The 19,733-nt window shown below is 39.1% G+C and overlaps 3 protein-coding genes across 9 annotated transcripts; 1 reads left to right on the top strand and 2 right to left on the bottom strand.

Moving 5' to 3' along the window:
* The first annotated feature begins 765 nt into the window (after positions 1-765).
* LOC144084024 (zona pellucida-like domain-containing protein 1) lies at positions 766-3,743 on the top strand. Its single transcript, XM_077612270.1, has 10 exons — positions 766-892; positions 962-1,188; positions 1,258-1,442; positions 1,536-1,608; positions 2,345-2,442; positions 2,515-2,595; positions 2,675-2,846; positions 3,010-3,109; positions 3,174-3,200; positions 3,271-3,743. The coding sequence occupies exons 1-10, from the start codon at positions 766-768 to the stop codon at positions 3,387-3,389; spliced, it is 1,209 nt and encodes a 402-aa protein (XP_077468396.1). The 3' UTR covers positions 3,390-3,743.
* Positions 3,744-4,448: 705 nt separating this feature from the next.
* LOC144083236 (synaptotagmin-like protein 2) lies at positions 4,449-13,017 on the bottom strand. 7 transcript variants are annotated; one of them, XM_077610862.1, is made up of 15 exons: positions 13,012-13,017; positions 12,805-12,938; positions 12,335-12,658; positions 10,685-12,253; positions 9,118-9,231; positions 8,995-9,045; positions 8,834-8,928; positions 8,667-8,750; positions 8,332-8,501; positions 7,066-7,168; positions 6,788-6,949; positions 6,182-6,260; positions 5,894-5,990; positions 5,614-5,819; positions 4,449-5,179 (listed from the first exon to the last, which is right to left on the bottom strand). In XM_077610862.1, exons 2-15 carry the CDS (start codon positions 12,887-12,889, stop codon positions 5,031-5,033), a joined length of 3,288 nt encoding a protein of 1,095 aa, XP_077466988.1. In that variant the 5' UTR covers positions 12,890-12,938; positions 13,012-13,017; the 3' UTR covers positions 4,449-5,030. The 7 variants fall into 7 exon arrangements, with proteins under 7 accessions (XP_077466988.1, XP_077466985.1, XP_077466987.1 ...); XM_077610859.1 differs by having other exon boundaries at positions 10,685-12,658; XM_077610861.1 differs by having other exon boundaries at positions 8,834-8,925; positions 10,685-12,658.
* LOC144083652 (synaptotagmin-like protein 2) lies at positions 13,008-19,108 on the bottom strand. The gene is made up of 7 exons (XM_077611644.1): positions 18,857-19,108; positions 16,966-17,120; positions 15,260-15,417; positions 15,053-15,158; positions 13,604-13,652; positions 13,447-13,516; positions 13,008-13,378 (listed from the first exon to the last, which is right to left on the bottom strand). The coding sequence occupies exons 2-7, from the start codon at positions 17,064-17,066 to the stop codon at positions 13,008-13,010; spliced, it is 855 nt and encodes a 284-aa protein (XP_077467770.1). The 5' UTR covers positions 17,067-17,120; positions 18,857-19,108.
* Positions 19,109-19,733: the final 625 nt, after the last annotated feature.

Raw genomic sequence — 19,733 nt, 5'->3', positions numbered from 1 at the left:
GCTTGACAATGATAACATTTGACATGCAGTTCATTTAAACTGGTCAATAGCATACAACAAGTAAAATGAATGTGCTGTAACAAATTAATCATGTGCTGATAGTGTTTTAAAAAAACGATGCAAAACAGTTTGTATTTATGCCGTGGAAGAGACAGCTTGTGTTGCATACTATTGTCCTTTAGGTTCCTCTCGCACGCCCTTTTTAGGCGGCACTATAAATTCAGTCATGAGGGGACACACGGGAAGATTCAAAATGAAGATTTACAGGTGAGAACACTTTTATTCTTGTCATTTTTATAGTGTCAGAACACAATTTTTGTTGGGTTAGGTCCGAGAGCTGTTTTAACTAACTTTTGAGTATGCGAAATCATGTTGACTTTTCCAATTATAAAGCCCTAATTTCCTTAATACATATATAACATATATTGTCATTAACATGTAAACATATTGAGATACAAGGAAAATGAAATAACTGAAATATTTATTGAACATTATGTTTTTGCAAGGGATATATATGGCCACTTCAATTTTAATTCAGTTGAAGGTAAGTAAACTGAGGGCAAACAACTTGACATGCTAGAAAAAAAAAACGTACACATTTTGGAATCAGTTTAGCAATTTTACCTTTTGTTTCCTGGTAACATTTACTACTAGACATTTACCTACAAATATTTTTTTCTGTAAACTGCTCTATAAAGATGTACAACTGAAATGGTTTGACCTTAATAGAGGTCTGCGCTCCACAAATATTATTTATTTTGTTTTATGCGGTCTTGTGTGTCCAGGATAACAAGACTGGTGCTGCTACTTGTGTGCCAGGCTGTTATTATATTACGGATTCAGGCTCAGACACCCGCTGAATGTGCGGGGGGTGACACAAACAGACCACCAGGTACATTCACACTTCATTCTCACCATCTTTGTGTTCTCGGGTCACATCTCGTTGTATTTCTCATCTTAGAAAACTCGGATATAACGGTGGAATGCGGCACCGAGTTCATGAAGCTGACCATCTACCTGTGTCCAATCTACCAAGAACTTTATAATGAGTCCCTCATGGTGTTAAATAACAATTTCAACAATCCTGATTGTTTCGGAGTGGCCGACTTTGACGCCGACCCACCCGTCTTAAATTTTAGTAGCCCCATAAATCAAAGCTCCGTGTCATCGTGCGGGAACGACTTTCAGGTCGGTCATGACGAGGATCGCAGGTTGACTTTGAGAGATCGGTGATCTGACCGCAGCGTTTTTCTGCAGATTATCGATCAGGTTGGAACTGGAGATTTCAATGACTTTTCCAGAGTCCAGTTTGTCAACATCTCTGGCAGCGTGGTCTCCGTCGACCCTTCAGCCGGCATGATCACTTATCGTCCACAGCTCCTCTACAAGTTCTCCTGCCTCTACCCGATGCAATACATCCTCAACAACACGGAGCTGGGCGTGTGAGTGGGGCATGCCAGGGCGTCGTATGCCCCACTTTTGTGGGTCTAGAGTCACAAAACACCACTGATTTTCTTTTTTAAAATTCTTTACAGAACTGGAGTAAATGTTGCCATCACAGACAACAATGGCAGCTTCATCAGCACATTAAGTTTGGAATTATTTGGAGTAAGAGAACTGAATTTATAGTGTTTTTAAGTCCTCTGTTTAAGTAGCTACTGGTTATCCTGACCAAGAGCTGGTGATAGGAATTGTAGATATCTTTGACATCCAACATTTTTGATAAGTTAATTTAAAATGGGGAAGAACCCTGATCTTGAGGGAGGAACTCTTTTTAGGGACTTTGTGGGAAATCTCTTGACGGCGAAAGTCCAACCAACTAATTTGGGCAGAACCTTCACTCATCCATTGGTCAATCTCCTAAGAAAGTCTTATCGTCATCTGTAAATGGGAACCCGAACCAGACACACTACACACGCATTTGATTTGGAAATACCCAAAACAGCTCATCAGGGAGGAGTCCATGAGAAATCTGAAACTGTTGCCAGAGCCACATTGATTGTCTTCTGGGTGACGGAGCTATTCCGACACCCTCGGGGGAGGAATTCATCTCAGATGCCCTCATTCACCATTTTGTTCTTTTAGTCAAAGAACGTTACTGTATATCAGGCTGGAAGGGACGTCTAACAAATACCGACGGGGATACACTACGCAGTTAGAACACAAACTCCTGGAACATCTCCCAAATGGAGACGTCCACAATCGTTTTCTTTATACTTGGAGAATAGTTTTCTGAATGACAGTTTGTCAGCTTCTCACAGGGGTTTCTAGATTTTGTCACCTCATTGTTGGGGTTTGAATCTTTGGTACTTTGACTAACCTGGAACTTGGTCTGACTGGGCAGGATGACGGCTTCAACACTCCTCTTAACATTCCAACGACGGGAATCCAACTGAAGACCAAAATCTATGTTGCCGTAATTGCCACCAATCTAACGGACAGGTACCGGTCTCCTTCTAAGAGAATTCCCAAGCTGTTCCTTACAAGAAAATACAAATGGTGATCTTATTAAAGGTTTAATGTGCTGCTGGATCGATGCTACGCCACCACGAGCCCCGACCCCAACTATGAATCTTACTATGACCTTTTTATCGGGTGAGCAAACCACAGATTGACACTCAAACCTGACACACCGCATTCTCGGCGTTGTTCAAACCCTGTTTGTTCTCCCAAGCTGTGACCTGGACATACAGACTGAAGTGCTTCTTAACGGTGAGGCCCAGGAGGCGCACTTCTCCTTTGAGGCCTTCCGATTCGTAGAGCACAAGAACATGACCATTTCCACATTCTACCTACACTGCATCACCAGGCTGTGCGAGGTTTCCAGCTGTAGTGCGCTAAAACCGGTAAGTTTCACAATGCAACTGTTTCCCAAGCCTTGAATACGTGGTACGTGCCCCTTTCGCTTTGGTTTAAGGCTCAGATTTTCTAGTATCTCATTTGGCAATTGGACCATGGCTACGTTTAAACCACAGTAAAGCCAAGATTATTATTTTTTGTTCCACCAAGGACTGCTCTTTAAGCACAAGAAAGAAAAGAGAAGCTGAGAACATGCCGGCCAATGCTACCGTCACCTCAATGGCCATTATGGTGGCCAAGAAGAGCACAGGTGTGTTTCAGTTAAGTCCAAATATATGATGAACAAAGTGCTAAATGTTGTTGTCTTTCAGAAGATTTCCAAACGAATGCAGCCACCTACAGTAAGGAAGCTTTCTTTTTCCTTTAAGGAGGATTGAAAACGAAATATTCTCACTAGTTTTCATCTTTTAGGTTTGCCGGAGACTCGCTACAGCGACCCCGTAGTGGCAGTCATCGTCTGTATTGTCATCCTGGCCGTTCTCTTTACTGGGTTGGCTGCTTACTTTGTGCATTATATCAGACGTAGATAAATACAATCCTGCCAATGTTTAGGATTCTTTCTAGATGCCATAGGCAAATGGTCATATATATACACAACCTGCGTGACGAAAAAGTCCCTGTAAAGTGAACTTGAATAAATGATCAAGAAAAAAATGACAGAATGCAGATTTATCACAATTTCAGCAATTGAGCTCTCAGTTAAGAGATAAGATTATTTTAACCAGTGCATTTTTCCTGTTCACAACAGAAGTCAATACAAGGACACACGCACAGCACCAGCCATATTGATTGTAATTTGTCCAACACACACAATTTCGCCAATCAAACGGCTTATAGAGGTGAAGGGAGACAACAAATCTTGATGGATAAGGGGTTTCCTTTGTTTTTTTGGACATTTGAAGTAATTACTTGCTTGTAGTTTGCCTTGTTTAAAAGCACTTTACGTATTTTTAAAGTTTTTTTTTTAATTTAATGTGTGAAATTAAATACGATTTGTTAGTCTTTCCAGTTTAGTGTGAAAATCAACAATAAAAAATCATGGAATTAACTTTTTTTTTAAATTATTTTTTAATGTTTAGTATATTACTTGGTGTTACTACAGTCAAGTGCATGTAAAGGCTAACAAACAAGCCAAAAACATAACATTATAGTGAGACTGCATCTTTTTCGTGCCACACATAGTAGTTTTAATAAAGTGCCACAGGACAGGCATACAATTACCAGTCAATCAAACTTGAAATACTGCCACTATAACAAATGTTATGGGGTAAAGAGGGGATTGTACACTATTTGCGATAGCTGATATTTTTAAAATTTACTTGCATAATAGTAAAGTTAATATATCAACACAATAATATGTTGTGCTTGTAAACAGGGCTGTAGCCAGTGAAATATATTAATTCATAATCAGCAGGTGTAAAGTACATAGCTTATGAAAGTGGTGATCAAATCTGATTAATTTTTTGTTTTCCCTGAGTAATACCCAATTTTATATGTTCAAATTCATGTCTTTGATGTGGCATAAAACTGATATACTGTATAAATATAGTTACGCATCCAACATTAACGTTAAGTAAAACATTAAAAAATATATAGTGTATTCCATCTAGGAAAACTTTTTTATATTTCTAATAATAATAAAAGATATATGAAACCTTTCTATATCTTTCTAAGATTATCATGAAAATTTTAGTAAGCTTCCTCTCTGATACTATAAAATGTCACTTTTTTTATCCTCTAAAAAATATTTTAAGTTACGTTAAGTACAATTTAATCTTATATTACCAATAAATAAATCTAACTGTAATTTTTTCGTACTCAAAGTGGGAAATAATTACTGGCTACGGCCATGTTTTTAAACGCCAACCCTCCTTAGTTTGAAAAATTGATATGAACGCGTAGAAGAAGAAAAAAGCTTAAAGGTGTTAATGACATTCATTCAATGACTTCCTATGCCATCAAATGCACTAATGGGCCTCATTTTTTGGTAATATTTGACTTTCACCAATCCAAAATTAACCTATTGCGTGTTTTTCATTCTTCTCTTTTGTTCATCTTTGGCCCATAAAAAAAAAAACACGAATAAATAAAAACTTTTTAGCCTGTTGTCAAAAAGTCACTACAGCTATCAAAAATCCTATTTTTTGGCAGGCAGTATAATGCCTTTCTATTTATTTGGAAGCTGTTTTGACAGAGCTCAACATGCGCAGGGGCAGTGTGCTCTCAGCCCATTCGTTGGGGTTCCCTACCATTTGGTTCCACAGCGCCACCTCGTCAGCCGTGGAGTCCATCCAGTCCACCGGCGACCCGTAGCTCTTTCCTGTAGAATGGAAGAAACAACAAAATGTCATTTATTTAAATATTAGCCCTTTTATGCATGAATTACGTCTGTTTTTTCCTCAAATGTTTAAAAAATAATAATAATAACTTATTTAAATGTAAGTTAAGTGACGAATAAGTAATATAAAAAAGAATTTTAAAAATACAAGTAAAAAAAGCCTTGAATAATAAAAATATAAATAATTCTACATGAAATAAAATAAATATAAAAATCCAAACTTTTGAAAATAATGAAAACAAATGAATGAATTGGACGTCTAGTGCCCTCAACACATACTCTGTGACCTTTGCTGGCAGTGAATGAGTTAATCTAATGATACTTTTTCAACAGATGTCAACTGCCCCTAAATGAGTTAAATTACTTGAAATGAACACTTTTACCACTAGCTGCAGAATTGAATAGAATTTCAGTACCCGTGCCGGCACCGAGCCTGAGTCCGCCCAACAAGTTGCTGGCCAGCTTGTCCCGGTCCCAGACGGTGAGCTCCACGCAGGCCTCGGTCAGGTCTATCTCCCTGATGCCGTCGTACACCATGGTATGGTTAAACACGGGATCCGTCGTCCTCCTCAGCACACGCGTCTTCTGACGACTCCTGCGACTGGTGTCGGGCAACACGAAGCTGGAAAGGACGCGCGGTGGGCGCCGATTGACCGACTAAATCCGTGCTGAGATGACCACTTTGTCTGCACTTACCATTTGACGTAAGGGTCGATGGTGGCTCGGATTAAGGGCAGGCTTTTGCACTCTTTTACCCAGATGTGAATCTCTCCTGTGGTGGGAGCTTCCTTGACTAAACCAATAAGGGAGACAGGACAAAATGATATATATTTTTTAAATGTTATTTTCTCTATTATCAAAGGAAAAAGGCAAATCACCCTTTCCATACATGAATACTTAAAACCATCTTTCATGCCAATGTTATTTATACTAGGTGCTGTGATTTCTCTTTAAGATGGGATGACAAGATCAGGTCCAAAATACCTTCAGTGGGGACCGCTTTAGGCAGGAAACGGATAGCCAGCCTCATCTCTCCTCGCCCAGTTGAATGCGCCAGAGTTGTCTTATAATGAGGACAAAAACAAGATTCATTAAAAAATGTTGACACAAGATTATTATTACTTTTTCTAATTCTTTGTGTATAGTTTTTGGTTATGATATAAGATGGTAATTAAGCGCCAGAGATCGGATAAGGGATGCTCTGACCTTTGACCTGTGAGGCAAATGGGCCAACTGCCTAATATGTTACAAATATATTATTCTGGGGAAAAAAAAAGTTTAAAAAAATGATGAACAGGAATGCTTAATAAATTAAGTTTAACATGACGACTGTTTTTTTTTCAACATTCAGGTCAAACAGTTTGTCCTGTGATGTTCGGTTTTATAGTAAAATTTTTATGGGAAATTGAAAATCTATTTTGTCAGTCCTTTTAAAATTCAGACAAACTGAACTCAACAGTATTTTGAAATGCGAAGTTCTAACATCAGAGGCTAAATTCAGACTAAATGAAGAAAAAGTTCATGTGACAGTAATAAAATTAGTGTTTTATGAAAGCCACGTTGGAATTTTTGTGTGGATGCATGGCCTACCCGCGGCCTCAAAGCTAAGTCATTCATATGGGTGTGGTCAAAGTTCCACTTGGAGAGGTCCATGTCCACCTCGCCCAAGAAGTTGTTCCGGCCAAACGTGTCATGGTGCCACACTGAGAGAATCAGCGTTTGCGTCCTGAGATAGTCGATGCCAACACGATACTGTAATATACATGGCCACGTGAGTGAGTAATGAATAGAATAATGATACACAGTAAATAGTATCAACCTAGGGTGTGGGAAAGGGTGTGTTGAACTTGTTGAGTAAGTACACTTACCCTGAGGATCTCATTGAAAGTAGGATTAAGTGTCTTCTTTTTTACCGATGTTTTTTTCTTTCCCAGGTGAATCTTGTCAGGAACCAGGTAGCTTTTGACATAGCTGGTAAGGATTGAAAATTAGTCAGGAGGGAACATTCCGTCTCCTCGTACCCTGCAATTGGGTGGTAACAAGTAATCATTCATTCATTCATTTGATCTTTTGTTACGCTAATTCTCAGAATCTCACAATGAAGCAGTTTGTCACCACCATGACTTTGAAGCTATAAATCAAGGAATCCATTCCATGCAAATTGACTAAATGAAGCTAAATTCTGAGGTATGAACTCAAGCAATTACTACATTTTCTCATTAAAGTCCAAATTTGAATAGCTGCATGAAAATAGCCTCCATGTAATAAAAGAAGACACTCAAATTAAAAATTCGGGTCACTTTGTCCCACAGCACTGTGGGCATATTGACAGAATTTGCCTAAAAATTACGCTCCCTATCAAGACCACTTGGAATTTTCAAGAAACGATCTTGCAAAATTTGAATTTTCCTTCGCCAGCGTAGCGTTAAATAGCAGATAACATTCAAAAACAAAACAAAAAAAGAATGCGAAAGAGACAAGGATAAGTGGAAAATAGTTTGGCTGGATGCCATTTACTTAAACATGATTTAAGAGTACAGTCAATATCGTGTGTTCATTTGATGTTACACATGACTCAAAACATCATCCGTTTAAAGATGAAAGATGATAAAAGTTGTTTTTATAAGACTGAAATTTATCAAGACTTCAATTTAATTTGCAAGATGATTACAACAGAAGATTTAATTGGCTATCATTTGACTGGAAGAAAGAACCAATCCACCAAATATGATTTAGATTGGAATGCTGGCGACTTCTGATATCACATTTTGTCAATTGAGGAATTGCACAAGAACATGACCAAAATATGAAAATGGTTGGAGACCACAGAAATAACTGAAATAGTACACATTGAACTTAATTAAGCCCTGAGAATTTCCACTAACGAGAGCTACAAGATCTTATTATCTCATTCACTGCCATTCACATTGATAGACATCAAACCAATTATAATTGGGATGCTAGCATTGAATGACTCACGTTACAGCGCCATTTAGCAAACCTCCAATTCGTATAGTAGTATATGTATAATAAAAGCCAACCGTGACCATGCTCAAGTTGCTGGAATATTTTTGTCTTTATCTCTAAATTTTGGTTTAAATGGCAGACAAAGAGTTGATAGAGTAGATACTCACGGATCTGATCGGCCTCTCTTTGGGTCAACAGCTGCCAAGTCTCGACACTGGGCCACAAAGATGTGAAACTCCTTGAGCTTCTGCACGTAGTTGATGGAGAACTGGATGCTCCCTTGCACCTCCACGCTTCCCAAGTCGCCGCTGTACATGGTCAACACGCTCCCGCTCAACTGCCAGCCGATACGCACACTGGTCAGTTCATAATAATCATGGATTCCTGTAATTCCTAACAATTACAACAGTTTTGCACCCTGGAACGTATTTGTTAGAAATGTGGTATTAGAAGCCAGGTGTTAGTGGAAGCGGCATTGAGTGAGTCGGTGAGTGAGACGTACAGATGACACAGAATCCGAATTAGAGGAAGAGTCCATCATTTGTATTCCATGGTGGAAAATATCCTCGTAAATGTGGTTGTCATCCTGCAACATACATGTGGTGGTGCATCATGCAAGGCAAGCTGTGCATACAGAACACGCCAGAAGAGAAATGTTGCTCCTTTTACCTCCTTTTGCAAAAACAATGGGACAGACTTGCTTATCTTCTTCAGGTGGTCCTGGTTTGAGAACGAAGGAGAGGAAGGAGCCGTCAAAGGGCCTACTGGAGGAGAAAGTGTGTAAATATTAGCGCTACCTATTTACAATGGCGCTCCTTTAAGATGACTACCATCAGAGGGTCGCCTCATTTCAGTCTTCTGCTCTTTTCTTTTCTCTTGTCCTATAGAGGGAGAAATCATGCAAGGCTAGTCAAAAGGAATGAACGTCTGAAAGTGAGGATGTTAATACTCACTTGGTGATGAAGACCCTGTCAGGTCCTCCATGCTTTTAGCCAAACCTTTAGGGCGTGCTTCAGCCCGCCGCAATGCTTTTCTCACGGGACTTTCCTCCTCGCCATTAGCTTTCCCTGACAAAGGAAAAATGGGGATGCTAATTGGTTACTAGAAAGTCATTTCAAAGGTAACAAAAGACTTTTAGAGTGGACTGATCTTGACAAAAGAGCAGTAGATGAGTCTTGTTTTCTGATGATCACCTCCATTAATCAGGAAGTAAAACATCATCATACTCTATGATACAAGACATGATTTCAAGCAATTCAAAACATGCTGACTTTGTAAAATAATAAGAGTTATAAAATAATTTGTTAGCATTACTGATGTGCCTGAAGATATTTCCCTGCCCAGAAGCCAAACATGAGCCTAAGACTGCGAGTGTTGACAAAAGACTAAGCTCAGCAAACTGAGATAACACACACACGGACACAAACTCACGGATACAGTAAGGTGTCCGATGTTTGTAGAACAAATGTTTCATAAAATGGGTCGTCACTTCATTTTCATCCAAATAATATGACAACTCCACCTCAAGTTGACACAACATTTTAGATACTGCAGTTTTAGAGGAACCACCGATCACTAATTTCATTGATTTAAGTCTCACCAAGACAAACAGCAGTTTTGTATTGAGGAGTTGCATGTGCTGGCTCTAGATGTCAGTCACTCCTAAAGCATTAAAGAATTCTGACTTTAAGTCACTTAATATTTTACTTGAAGGCAAACGGCTAATTTGGAAGAAAAAAAGAGATATTTTTCTGTAGAGCAAAGGAACTGGTCCATGCTTATGTAGTAACTGTTCCGGAATCAAAGCATGGTTCAGTTCCTTTCGGTACTTGGTTGATCCTAAAGACATTACTTAGCTCTGAGACAAAAAAAATATAGAAACACACAAATACATTTGATTTACAGTTAAGATATTTAAATAAAAGTAAACATTCCAAATGTGACCTATAAAGCTGGCAGAATGATTAAAAAAAATAGGCTGATGCAACAATATACTTTATTGCACTAGTGAAAAATAAGTCTCCGGTACTTATGAATCCTGTACAAGTGGAATCTAGTAAATCTTCAACCTGAAGGAAGGAACTTTAAGCAGTGATATTGTGGATGTTCTTTCCAGACCAGTAGGGCTACTGCCTTTTTGAGGACCAGCTTTTTAAAGAGATTGCTCCACGTGTGGACAACAACAGAATAAGCCGTATAGAAAATGAATAGTTCAAAGTGCACGACGTGAGGAAAATTTATCTGGAATTCCTGAGCAGTGCTTGTTCTTAAATCAATGTTCGGCTGCAATTACAGAAGTCACTGACAGTGTGGTGAAGTTGTATAACCTCCGTCTTGGCAACATTGATTAAATTCTGTTTTAGAAATGCTATCAATGGAAATGTTCAGCTTTATGTATGCACTGAGATTTACTGGTGACCAATTTAGGCTGTCTGAAGGCTGCCTGTAAAGACTTCAGCTCCTATTTACAGGACTGATTAGGATAGGCAGTAAAGAAAATGGATAATCAATAGTACTTACAATTCAAGAAATTCCTTGATTTGGACCAGGGTTCAGACGTGCTGTGTATCGGTGACTCGGGCTCGGCATCTGCACTGTTATTTGTCCACACGTGGCGCGGACTCATCTTGGTGTTCCTCTTGAAGCTTCGATCTTCCGAGCCAGTGGGGGCACTGGTCCTCTCAGGCGTGCCGAAGCCGACCTCCTCCCCAGAAGCTGGGGTGCCCTGCTTGTCCGCCATTCCTAAGTAGTGGCTGTAGTCTCTGGGAACGAATGCCCTCGCTAGAGGGGTCTCGGTGCCCTCCGAGCCTCGTCTAATGTTCCGAGTGTGGTCAATACTCTGTTTCCTGCTTTGCGAACGGACGGGGCTGACGTGGATGTTAAGCTTTGCTTCTTCTGGATCAACAAGAGCGAACATACTAGTAGATCGACGCATAGACTTGCCGCCACTGCTTAATTGGCTGAAGTTCTCCTTTTTTCTCCTGGGAGAACGAACACCTTTAGAGGGTGTTAATGGTGGTCTCGCGGCTTTGTCGTCCCTACTTGAGTCTTTCAAGATCTTTTGGGGCTCTTTCTGTGGACCCAACTCTGACAGTTTTTTTGGGGTGTCGTTAGCTGCTTTTGATGGAGAAACTATCTGTCTACCGAGGGATTTTTCAATGGGAGACAAACAACGAGCTTCCGGCTCGGCGGAATGTTGAGGTGGTTGTGGACTGTTGACTTGTCTTTTGGGGCTTTTGGGCTTCGAGTCCGTGGTGGTGTCATCCCAAAAACCCAGCAGACTGTTGAATTGGGCTCGGCTACTGCTAAGTGTCGGCAAGATTTTATCAATTTTCTGATTTGGGGGCAGATCATTCAAATTGCTATGTGCGTCTTCTCCATTGCTGTCGGAATTGTTGCCAATATTCCGCAAGTCAAACTCTGATTTTGTGAACCTCTTGTTAATTATTGATCCTCGCATCGCTTTGGGTTTAACACCGTTAAACCACATCTTGCTTGTCTCCTGCTCCCAGAAATTTTTGAGCTGTTTGATCTTCTCTGCGGTGTTGTCTTGCCGGGAAAGGTTTTGTCTTTGAGAATAAGAACTATCTGTGTCTTTTCTTTTTGGTGACTGTACTTCAATGGAAGTCCCGGGTGTTTTGCAGATAACATCTGCATGATTTCCACATGTCTTGCAGTCTCCAAATTGGGAGCTTTGTGCCACACGGCTCTTTCCAGAATTTGGACTTGGAGGCACTACGGACTGGTCACGAGTGTCTGGTTGGTCTAAAGAAGATATTTTCAGCTCTGGATAGGTCTGCAGAGGAGGATTTGGTGCTTGTTGCTCAACAGATAATAGCTTGTCACCTGAACCTTTTCTTTCAACTTCTCGAGGACTTGTCCTATTGTTTTCAGAGTAGAAACTGTCAAAGTCTTGATTATGTTTCACGCCACGATCCTGATTTCCATCCACTCCATTGGCGACGTAGGTTACTTTGCCACTGAAAACTCCAGAGTTGCCAATTGGCTTCTTCTCATCTCCGCCTTTTATCTCTGGTTTGGCTCCAGATGTAATAGTTTTGTATTGGAGGCCTTTTTCCCAAAAAGATTCTATTAGGGAGATATTGTTGCTTTTTTGTTCATAAATTTTTGCATTCCCCATAACCTTTTTGGAACTTCCTTCTGACTCACCTGCCATAAAATCACTTGCTTCCTTCTTCTCAATACTTGCAACATCTTTATTTATGATCTCCTCGCCTCCCAGCACATTCGTCTCACAATGTCTATGGGCATCCCTTGGTACCTCCGAGCTGTCTTTTTCATCAAGCAAATCATTACTGTCAGTGCTGCGGTTGAACCAGTCCAGCACTTTCAAGATAGAGTCTTCGTCATTGGAGGTGGGACTGGAAGCCGGGCTGGTCAACTTGTACGAGTGCTTCTTTTGGGACCTCTTCTGTTTCTTCTGATCGGACGACTCGATAAACTTGATATCATAGGACTTTGGAGGTTCTGCACCTAAAAGTAAAGAGGATTACCACCCAGGCGGGATATGATATCCATAAGGATGGTAGCGTTAGTCTTGCTAAAGCGCAGGTTAGTATTAGTATTGAAGGACGACTCATTGTTGTCATTGGCTGGTAATTACAATGATCTCGCCTTACCAGTTCTTTGCCATTCTGGTTCCTTCAATGATGATACCACACTGCTGCCAATCACTGGATCATGTTTTAGTATCCCCTCTGTCATTGGATGCTTTCCTATTGTTGGATTGTCTTTGGCAGTCTGTGCTGTCGCTCTGTCAAATAATGATTAGGGAATTATGATCAAATATGTTTTCCAAGATGATGTTTTCAAAGGTTTCTACTCACGTCTCTGCTGTGACAGAAGATGTCTTTCTTCCATCCAGACTTGAACAAGAAATAACAGGAGAGCCATCACATGGTGGCTGCTGTGGTATATCTGCAGAAGCATTTGGGTGGGACGGGACTGTGGCTTCGGTCTTGGATCGGTGTGAGCTTCCACTTGATCCCTGATGAAGGCTTGGTCTTGGAGCAGGGGCCACCCTAGGGTCCCAGGCTGTGCTGCTGCTGTCTGATTGGCTGGGGGTCCGGATTGAGAGGAATGTTCTCTTTCTGGGGATAGGCCTCAAGGTCATAGGAGAGCCCTCGGATGTAATTGAGTCCCCCGACGTCTGGCTGATAGGACCCGTTTTCTGATTTGTAGGGAAGGTGAGATCTGAAAGGGGAAAAGAACAATTTACAAGTTTGTAATCAGATAGATTTAACTGAATAATCTGTGCTTACCTGTCTCAAAGCACTCTTCAGAAGGCTCAACACCAATCAGAGAAGCTCGATTAAATGGGTTTTGTCTCATCTAGAAGCAGCAATAAAATTACAATTCAAGAGCAATATGGTACAATACAAAAAGGTACGTATACCTTTCCACAACAAATGTGCCTACCATTCTTGGAGAATGGACAGCTGATTTCAGATCTTGTTTCTGTACAGTTCTACAGAGAAATAGAAAATAAGCAGTAAACATAAAGGGGAAATAATCTGAGATTTTTTTTTTACATTGGCAATGATCCAGTGGAAGAAACTCATCATCAGAAAGTATTAACAGCAGTCAACTTTTTTACACAGTTCAAAATATAGCCTTATTCCAAAATTGGGGAAAATTTTAACACATAGCATAATAACAATGTGTAATTTTTTTTGTTCTAAATATACAGTGTAATTCATCAAACGCAACACACTTAAGGTTTTAAAATAATTCTACCAAACACACCGTTTGCACAAGGAAGGAAGCAGCAAAGTCAAATATTGACTATGTTAAGAAGAAAAGCATTGAAGATGTCTTGAAAGAGCCTATTTGTCAATGCCTTTAACCTAAAATGTCACCTTCATCTCTGCTACATTTCACAATGAGCCAATAACTTTTATCCAATGCAGACACTCAACAGACAAAGATCAACATATGGCTCCCTTTCATGGAATTCCACTTGCTAAAACTTGACCAAGTCACAGAAGACACTTCTCGTTCAGAGACATGACGCAAACAGCTCTATTGAGTTAAACACTGAAAATGTACACCACACGGGACCACTAGAATGCAAGTAAAGCACTGACCCAAGGTACTAGCCTTGTAAAAGTCACGTATTGCCTGCTGGCGCCACCTTTGTTGACACGTGGCAAGTCACAAGACGCACATTCTACACACACACTTGCACACACACAGGTAGTGTGGGAGAGGAGGTTCAAGCAGAGAAAATATTATTTGCTTGCAGACTAAAGAGATTTCCTCATGAGAAGACTAAGAAAGAGTCTGTGTAAGGGGACATTTTTCATTAGGTATTGAGGGGGAAAATGGGTGTTGGTCATATGGGTTTTTTTTCTTAAAAAAATCTCACAAAAATACATACAAGAAAAAAGTAGCCATATTGCTACAATGAAGTTGTACTTTTTCAATACAGCTGTCATGATACGCAGAAGAAAAGCTGTGGGTGTTTTCAGTGGAAAGTAAATAAATGTTGATAATGTAATTTAATTTTAAGGAAAAAAATGATCAAGATATAGATATATGTATAATCTCAAGGAGTAAGCATTAAAATTCCCACACAATGGAAACAAATTCAGTTTTTTAAAGAAGAATTATTCCTGCTATTAATATGCTGGTTAATAACAACTAAATGTATTATTATTACGGTACAAAGTCACTTAAATTAACCTTTTTTTCCTTGTGATCTTATACTAAAATAAATTCAAAATATTTTGACATCACCTTACCAAATTTAAACATTTATAAAAATAGGATTCTATTTCTATAATTTTCCAACATTATCACCTCAGACGTTTGACTAATAATAATTGTGTTGAGTGCCATTAAATTTATGAAGAGGAGGAATTTTACTTTTCTAGCAATGGCGTATCGAAAGATCTGGCAGGTTTATGCGGGACGTCCACGTCAGAAGATGGGCTGCTGGGTGCTCTGGGTCTTTCACCTCGATAAGATCCTTCTGTTTGATGATGTTCAAAAATATGATGAAATGAGCTATGCTATATCCTCATAAGGTGTTTACTTATCTCTGGCATGCACACATATATGCATACGGTCTACCTGAAGTTCTCCTATGCTTCATGGAGGCCAGGATGATTTCGGAGCCGTGGATCTTGTCCATATGTCTGCGAGACTTGGCTTCGTAGAACCATTGGCCGGTTAGATATTTTAACTTGGAGTCTGATGGGGAGACTTGGCTAAAGACACTCTCAAGTTTTCTGTTGGAGAAATGACAAAGAGATGTTTTTTACTGCAGTGTCTATTAAAACCATACATATTACATAAAATGTAAACAAAGGAAAAAGTGCTGAGCGCATTTGACAGAACTGAGGATGTCAAAAAACACTATCGGGGCTTGATCAAAACTTTGATTGTGGTTTGTTGCCACTGTATTTGTTTTTATTACGGTTTCTTATGAGATTGAGATATAATTGAATTTCCTTAAAAATCGGCTCTTTGTTCCTTTTATCCTTTGAGCGTTTTATGCGGAAGGATTTTCATGAGCACATGCTCAAAATATAAAAAAATTGTTCTTGGGGGGAAAAATACTTCAATCTGAAAAAGTAATAACGAAGAGAAATTTCATGAAAATCATCCAACTAATTTGTTTAAGAGACTCCTTTTAGTTCAAAAGAACTATGAGGGGGAAAATAATTAACAACAAAAAACAAATTATTTAACTGGCCTTAAGAAGTCTAAATAGGATTGAAAAGCTTCTAGAAATCCACCTTAGAAGTTCTGCTTTATTGACATTCTTTTGTTCAGTTTTTAGTACATTTTCAAATCAAACGCCCATATTTTTTTACACTGTTGAAATGACAACTTTAATCCCTGAATGGGTTAAGAGGTTCTATTATGTTGATGGTGTCTGCCTTTGAAAAAGGTAAGCGGCGAGGATCCTCGTCACATGATTTTAAGAGACCCTTGAGCACATATTAATCCTCTTTACTCCAAGTCAAATGTACACGGTGTCGTTCATGGCAGATACCCGACACCAACCTTTAAACGTGTTTGGGGAAAAAAAGCTGTTTTGCCCACAAGCAACAAACCAAGGCGACGAAAGAAAAGTGCATTTACTTGAGACAGTGTTTTTTAAATGAAGAAACGTGGTGATTCAATAAGAATCATCACATGATTCAGGGAAGTGGCAAACATCTCCATCAAGTGGAAATCGAATCAACAAAAGACGGCGTCATGTGATGAAAAGGCAGGGCTTTATTATGGGATGTCGTTGTAATCCTCTTACATGTGCGCACACTCACGCACACACAGAAAAGAGAACGCGCCGGCTGACCGCCTCCACTTAAACCCTGATGAAGAGCATATTGTCCACCCGCATTCTTGATTCCAGAGCTTTTAAGTTTGGCTATTGATGAACTTTGAACCTAAACTGGAATGCAGAACATTCCAGTATAGCTGGGGCATTAACTCATTGACTCCCACAGACGGCGACAGACGTCTAATTTGTAATGACTGGACAATCATATGCTCCTATCGAAAATAGATTTTTAGTTCTGATTGGCAAATATGTCACATTCTTATGTGTATTTCATTTCTTGTGTATTCCATTTCTTGTGTGTATTTCAGACCACGACCCCCTACACCCCACCCCAACCCCACCTTTTCCCGTGTGTCCACTAATGGAATTTTCTTTAGGTCACATTCGCAGCCAACACCTCGTTATCGAGTTAGTCTATTCCAGGGCTGCTAAACCTCATCTGGCAGTAAATAAAAGCTCAAAAGAAGTGCAAAAAGTAGCAATAAACCTGATTCTTTGCTCCTCAGCCTGCTTGAGGTGGGCGTCCCTCCTCAGTACGGTCATGATGATGCATCGCTCTTCTTCTGTGAGATGACTAAGGTCGATCATCCTTCCCCGTAGACCTCCTCTCCCTCCTACAGTTGGAGATACGTTGGGAAACACCTGCAGAAGCGCCGAGCCCAGAATTAAGGTTTGCACGGAAACAATTTGACACAAACATTTCGGAGAATAGGCTGTACAAGGAATTTCAAGCTTTTCCGCGAGGTGAACGAACTCAAATTGCCAGATCATTATTGGCATTTTTGCTTTGTTTGCTAGTATTAGAATTTGATTTATATTTTTAATGGCAGCAAATGTAAGTTGTTACAACTCATTTGCTGACATTGACGTCTATGGTATTATTTCCAACTAAAATAAAAATGTTCATAGTATAAAACTGGCAATTTAGTTTAATTTGTCAGCAAACATTTAATGTCATGACATGGCAGTTAAAAAATCATTTGATTTCTTAATTTCTTTGATTGCTTTGCCTGACAAACATTATTATGTCATTAAAATGTGAGCATTTTTTAAGTGTTTGAAGCAGCACAAGATGAAAACCTAGACTTAATAAGCACAACACGCTTTCACTTCTTTTAAATGAATGAAGTTAGAAAACAGCACACGAGGATAAATGACAAGTGAGGCTTTGTGAGAACTTACCAACATTAGCTGACTTCTTCCTTCATGTTAATTGTTCGAGTCAAACCGCAAAATGAAAACCGAGCGGAGTAAAAATAGCAACATTTTGACACTCAGACCGAACTGTCATTCCAAAAGTCATTTACTACTTGCTTTCAACACTGAATAATTGCGAAAAAATGAATAGCAATTTGTATTCTTGTTTCATGTGTTCATCTCCTGTTCTAAACGAATTGCTGTTGGGAGCTTGTTCAAATATTTGCACTAACCGGAATACTTAAACGTGTCAATTTTGTAGAGAGCCAGTGAAGATAACAATGAGGTCACATAAAAGTGCAACATCAAAATCAAAGAAAAAAGGTTGATATTATGAGTTGAGTAAAAATACTACATATAATTGTGAAATGTTATCATGAGGTTAATTCATTCATTGCCAACCCAGGTCATAAAGTATGTCTTTTGGTAGTTAGTAAAAGAGGGAAATTGAGCTTGTAAACAGCTATTCACGGCAATAGATGACCAATCCCTTTCAATTGGGAGGGGCTGGAAGCAATATCAACGTCTATTGCTGTCAATGGAAGGGTTACGCTATGTGAGGTCATAAGAGATTAAAAAATACATAAATTAATACAATTGCCAGGGTAAATACATACAGGTCACACTTTTTGGATGTTGTTTATTTATCCTTCAATTAATTCATCCATTTCATTTTAAAATATCTAGTATATTTGTTTCCCATGGCAAAATACAGGCAAGGAACGCTAACACTAGAACAGTATGTCAAATGTGGACCCTAAAAATATTAGCCCCTAGGCCGTAGGTCTCAGACCCCTGTCTTGTATAATTGTAATAAAAAACATTTCAGAAGAAAAAATACATTTAAAGTACACAATAAAAGCCAATAAATGAACTGCATCCTGATGGCCTGTACCGCCTTGTATTATTATACCATTATTGTTCAAATAGATTTACCAAAGCCATAAAAAAACTTTTTTTTGACTCCCCAGGCAATGAAATGTAAAAACAAGAGCTGTGGCCCTAATTCTGCATTTAGTAACACAGTGAGCAAAAAATGCTTACCTTTGTTCAATGCAACATAGTATTTTTTTATTATTTTTTAGTTCAGGTGTGTGGTAGTTACAATATTTTGGCAAGCCTGTTTTGAGTAAAAATATTAGAAATAGATGTGTATTGTAAATAGTGAAGGCGTCTCCTACCTTGAAGCTGTAGTTGGCCTTTCCTATGTGCAAAAACACTGTTAACCACTGCTGCTGCTTTGACGAAGTCAATTTTTCAGTGTGCAGCTAAGAAGAGGGGCAGGAGATGGGTTGGACCATCCTGGATATTTGCAGCCAGAGAGCCTCACGCCTGCTTTCCAGCTGGTGGAGTGAAGGAAGGGAGTCACTCAAAATGGCTCAGCAAGGAGTTTTGATAGAAAACAGAGCGTGTTGTAATAGCAACTGCTGGCCTCAGGGTGTCGTCAGTGGTTTCCAAAAAAGACGCCCAAGCCACACCCATACCTGTTCTGCACTTTTAGTTGTCATGTCTTGGCCTTCCAGACTAATTAAACAAAGAGAGGATTCGTTAAATAAAAAACAGAAATATGTTAACATGCAAAATGGAAAATATTAAGCTTCTGTACTTGTGATTGCTTTTTGGATTTAACCATTTAAAGGATTTACATTTATCTTTTTTTTTTTTTAAATAAACCCTTAGTGGGGGTTAACTGATCGATTTCAGCGTTTATTCATTTTAATCTTATCTATAGCTTTACTTATTCATTCAATACAATAGTAATAAGAAAAAAATAATGCAACATTATTTTAAAACATATTTTGGGTCATACAGGGCACAATACAGTAATCCCTCAAATATCGCAGATAATGTTGACAAGATATGGCTGCGAAAATTTAAAAAAAAAAGCAAACCTATTATTACTACCATACTAGTATTAAGATTTGGTATCAAAGTGTGACCTACATGAACCAAAATATGTCAACATATTTGGTGACCAGGCCCACTAAAACAGCTTCTGTAACCCCAGCTCAAATCTAAAGCAAAAAGTAAATACTGCTGAAAGGTTGGGTAATTACC

This window comes from Stigmatopora argus, chromosome 10 (assembly GCF_051989625.1).
Source record: "Stigmatopora argus isolate UIUO_Sarg chromosome 10, RoL_Sarg_1.0, whole genome shotgun sequence".
Classification (NCBI taxonomy): domain Eukaryota; kingdom Metazoa; phylum Chordata; class Actinopteri; order Syngnathiformes; family Syngnathidae; genus Stigmatopora; species Stigmatopora argus.
The sequence above is the reverse complement of the archived record's forward strand: the minus strand, read 5'-3'. Positions and strand labels throughout refer to the sequence as shown.

What these genes read in the sequence shown, in the direction of transcription:
- LOC144084024 (XM_077612270.1), top strand. Translation starts at nt 766, where the DNA reads ATGCGGTCTTGTGTGTCCAGGATAACAAGACTGGTGCTGCTACTTGTG. An exon ending in TAAGTTTGGAATTATTTGGA is followed by an intron (nt 1,609 to 2,344) that starts GTAAGAGAACTG and finishes CTGACTGGGCAG; the next exon opens with GATGACGGCTTCAACACTCC. An exon ending in TACTATGACCTTTTTATCGG is followed by an intron (nt 2,596 to 2,674) that starts GTGAGCAAACCA and finishes TGTTCTCCCAAG; the next exon opens with CTGTGACCTGGACATACAGA.
- LOC144083236 (XM_077610859.1), bottom strand. Translation starts at nt 12,889, where the DNA reads ATGACAGAGGGGATACTAAAACATGATCCAGTGATTGGCAGCAGTGTG. An exon ending in ACCAGAATGGCAAAGAACTG is followed by an intron (nt 12,659 to 12,804) that starts GTAAGGCGAGAT and finishes CTTTACTTTTAG; the next exon opens with GTGCAGAACCTCCAAAGTCC. An exon ending in ACTTAGCTTTGAGGCCGCGG is followed by an intron (nt 6,261 to 6,787) that starts GTAGGCCATGCA and finishes CCTCATTATAAG; the next exon opens with ACAACTCTGGCGCATTCAAC.
- LOC144083652 (XM_077611644.1), bottom strand. Translation starts at nt 17,066, where the DNA reads ATGATCGACCTTAGTCATCTCACAGAAGAAGAGCGATGCATCATCATG. An exon ending in GCTGAGGAGCAAAGAATCAG is followed by an intron (nt 15,418 to 16,965) that starts GTTTATTGCTAC and finishes TTTCTCCAACAG; the next exon opens with AAAACTTGAGAGTGTCTTTA. An exon ending in GATACGCCATTGCTAGAAAA is followed by an intron (nt 13,653 to 15,052) that starts GTAAAATTCCTC and finishes ATTTCTCTGTAG; the next exon opens with AACTGTACAGAAACAAGATC.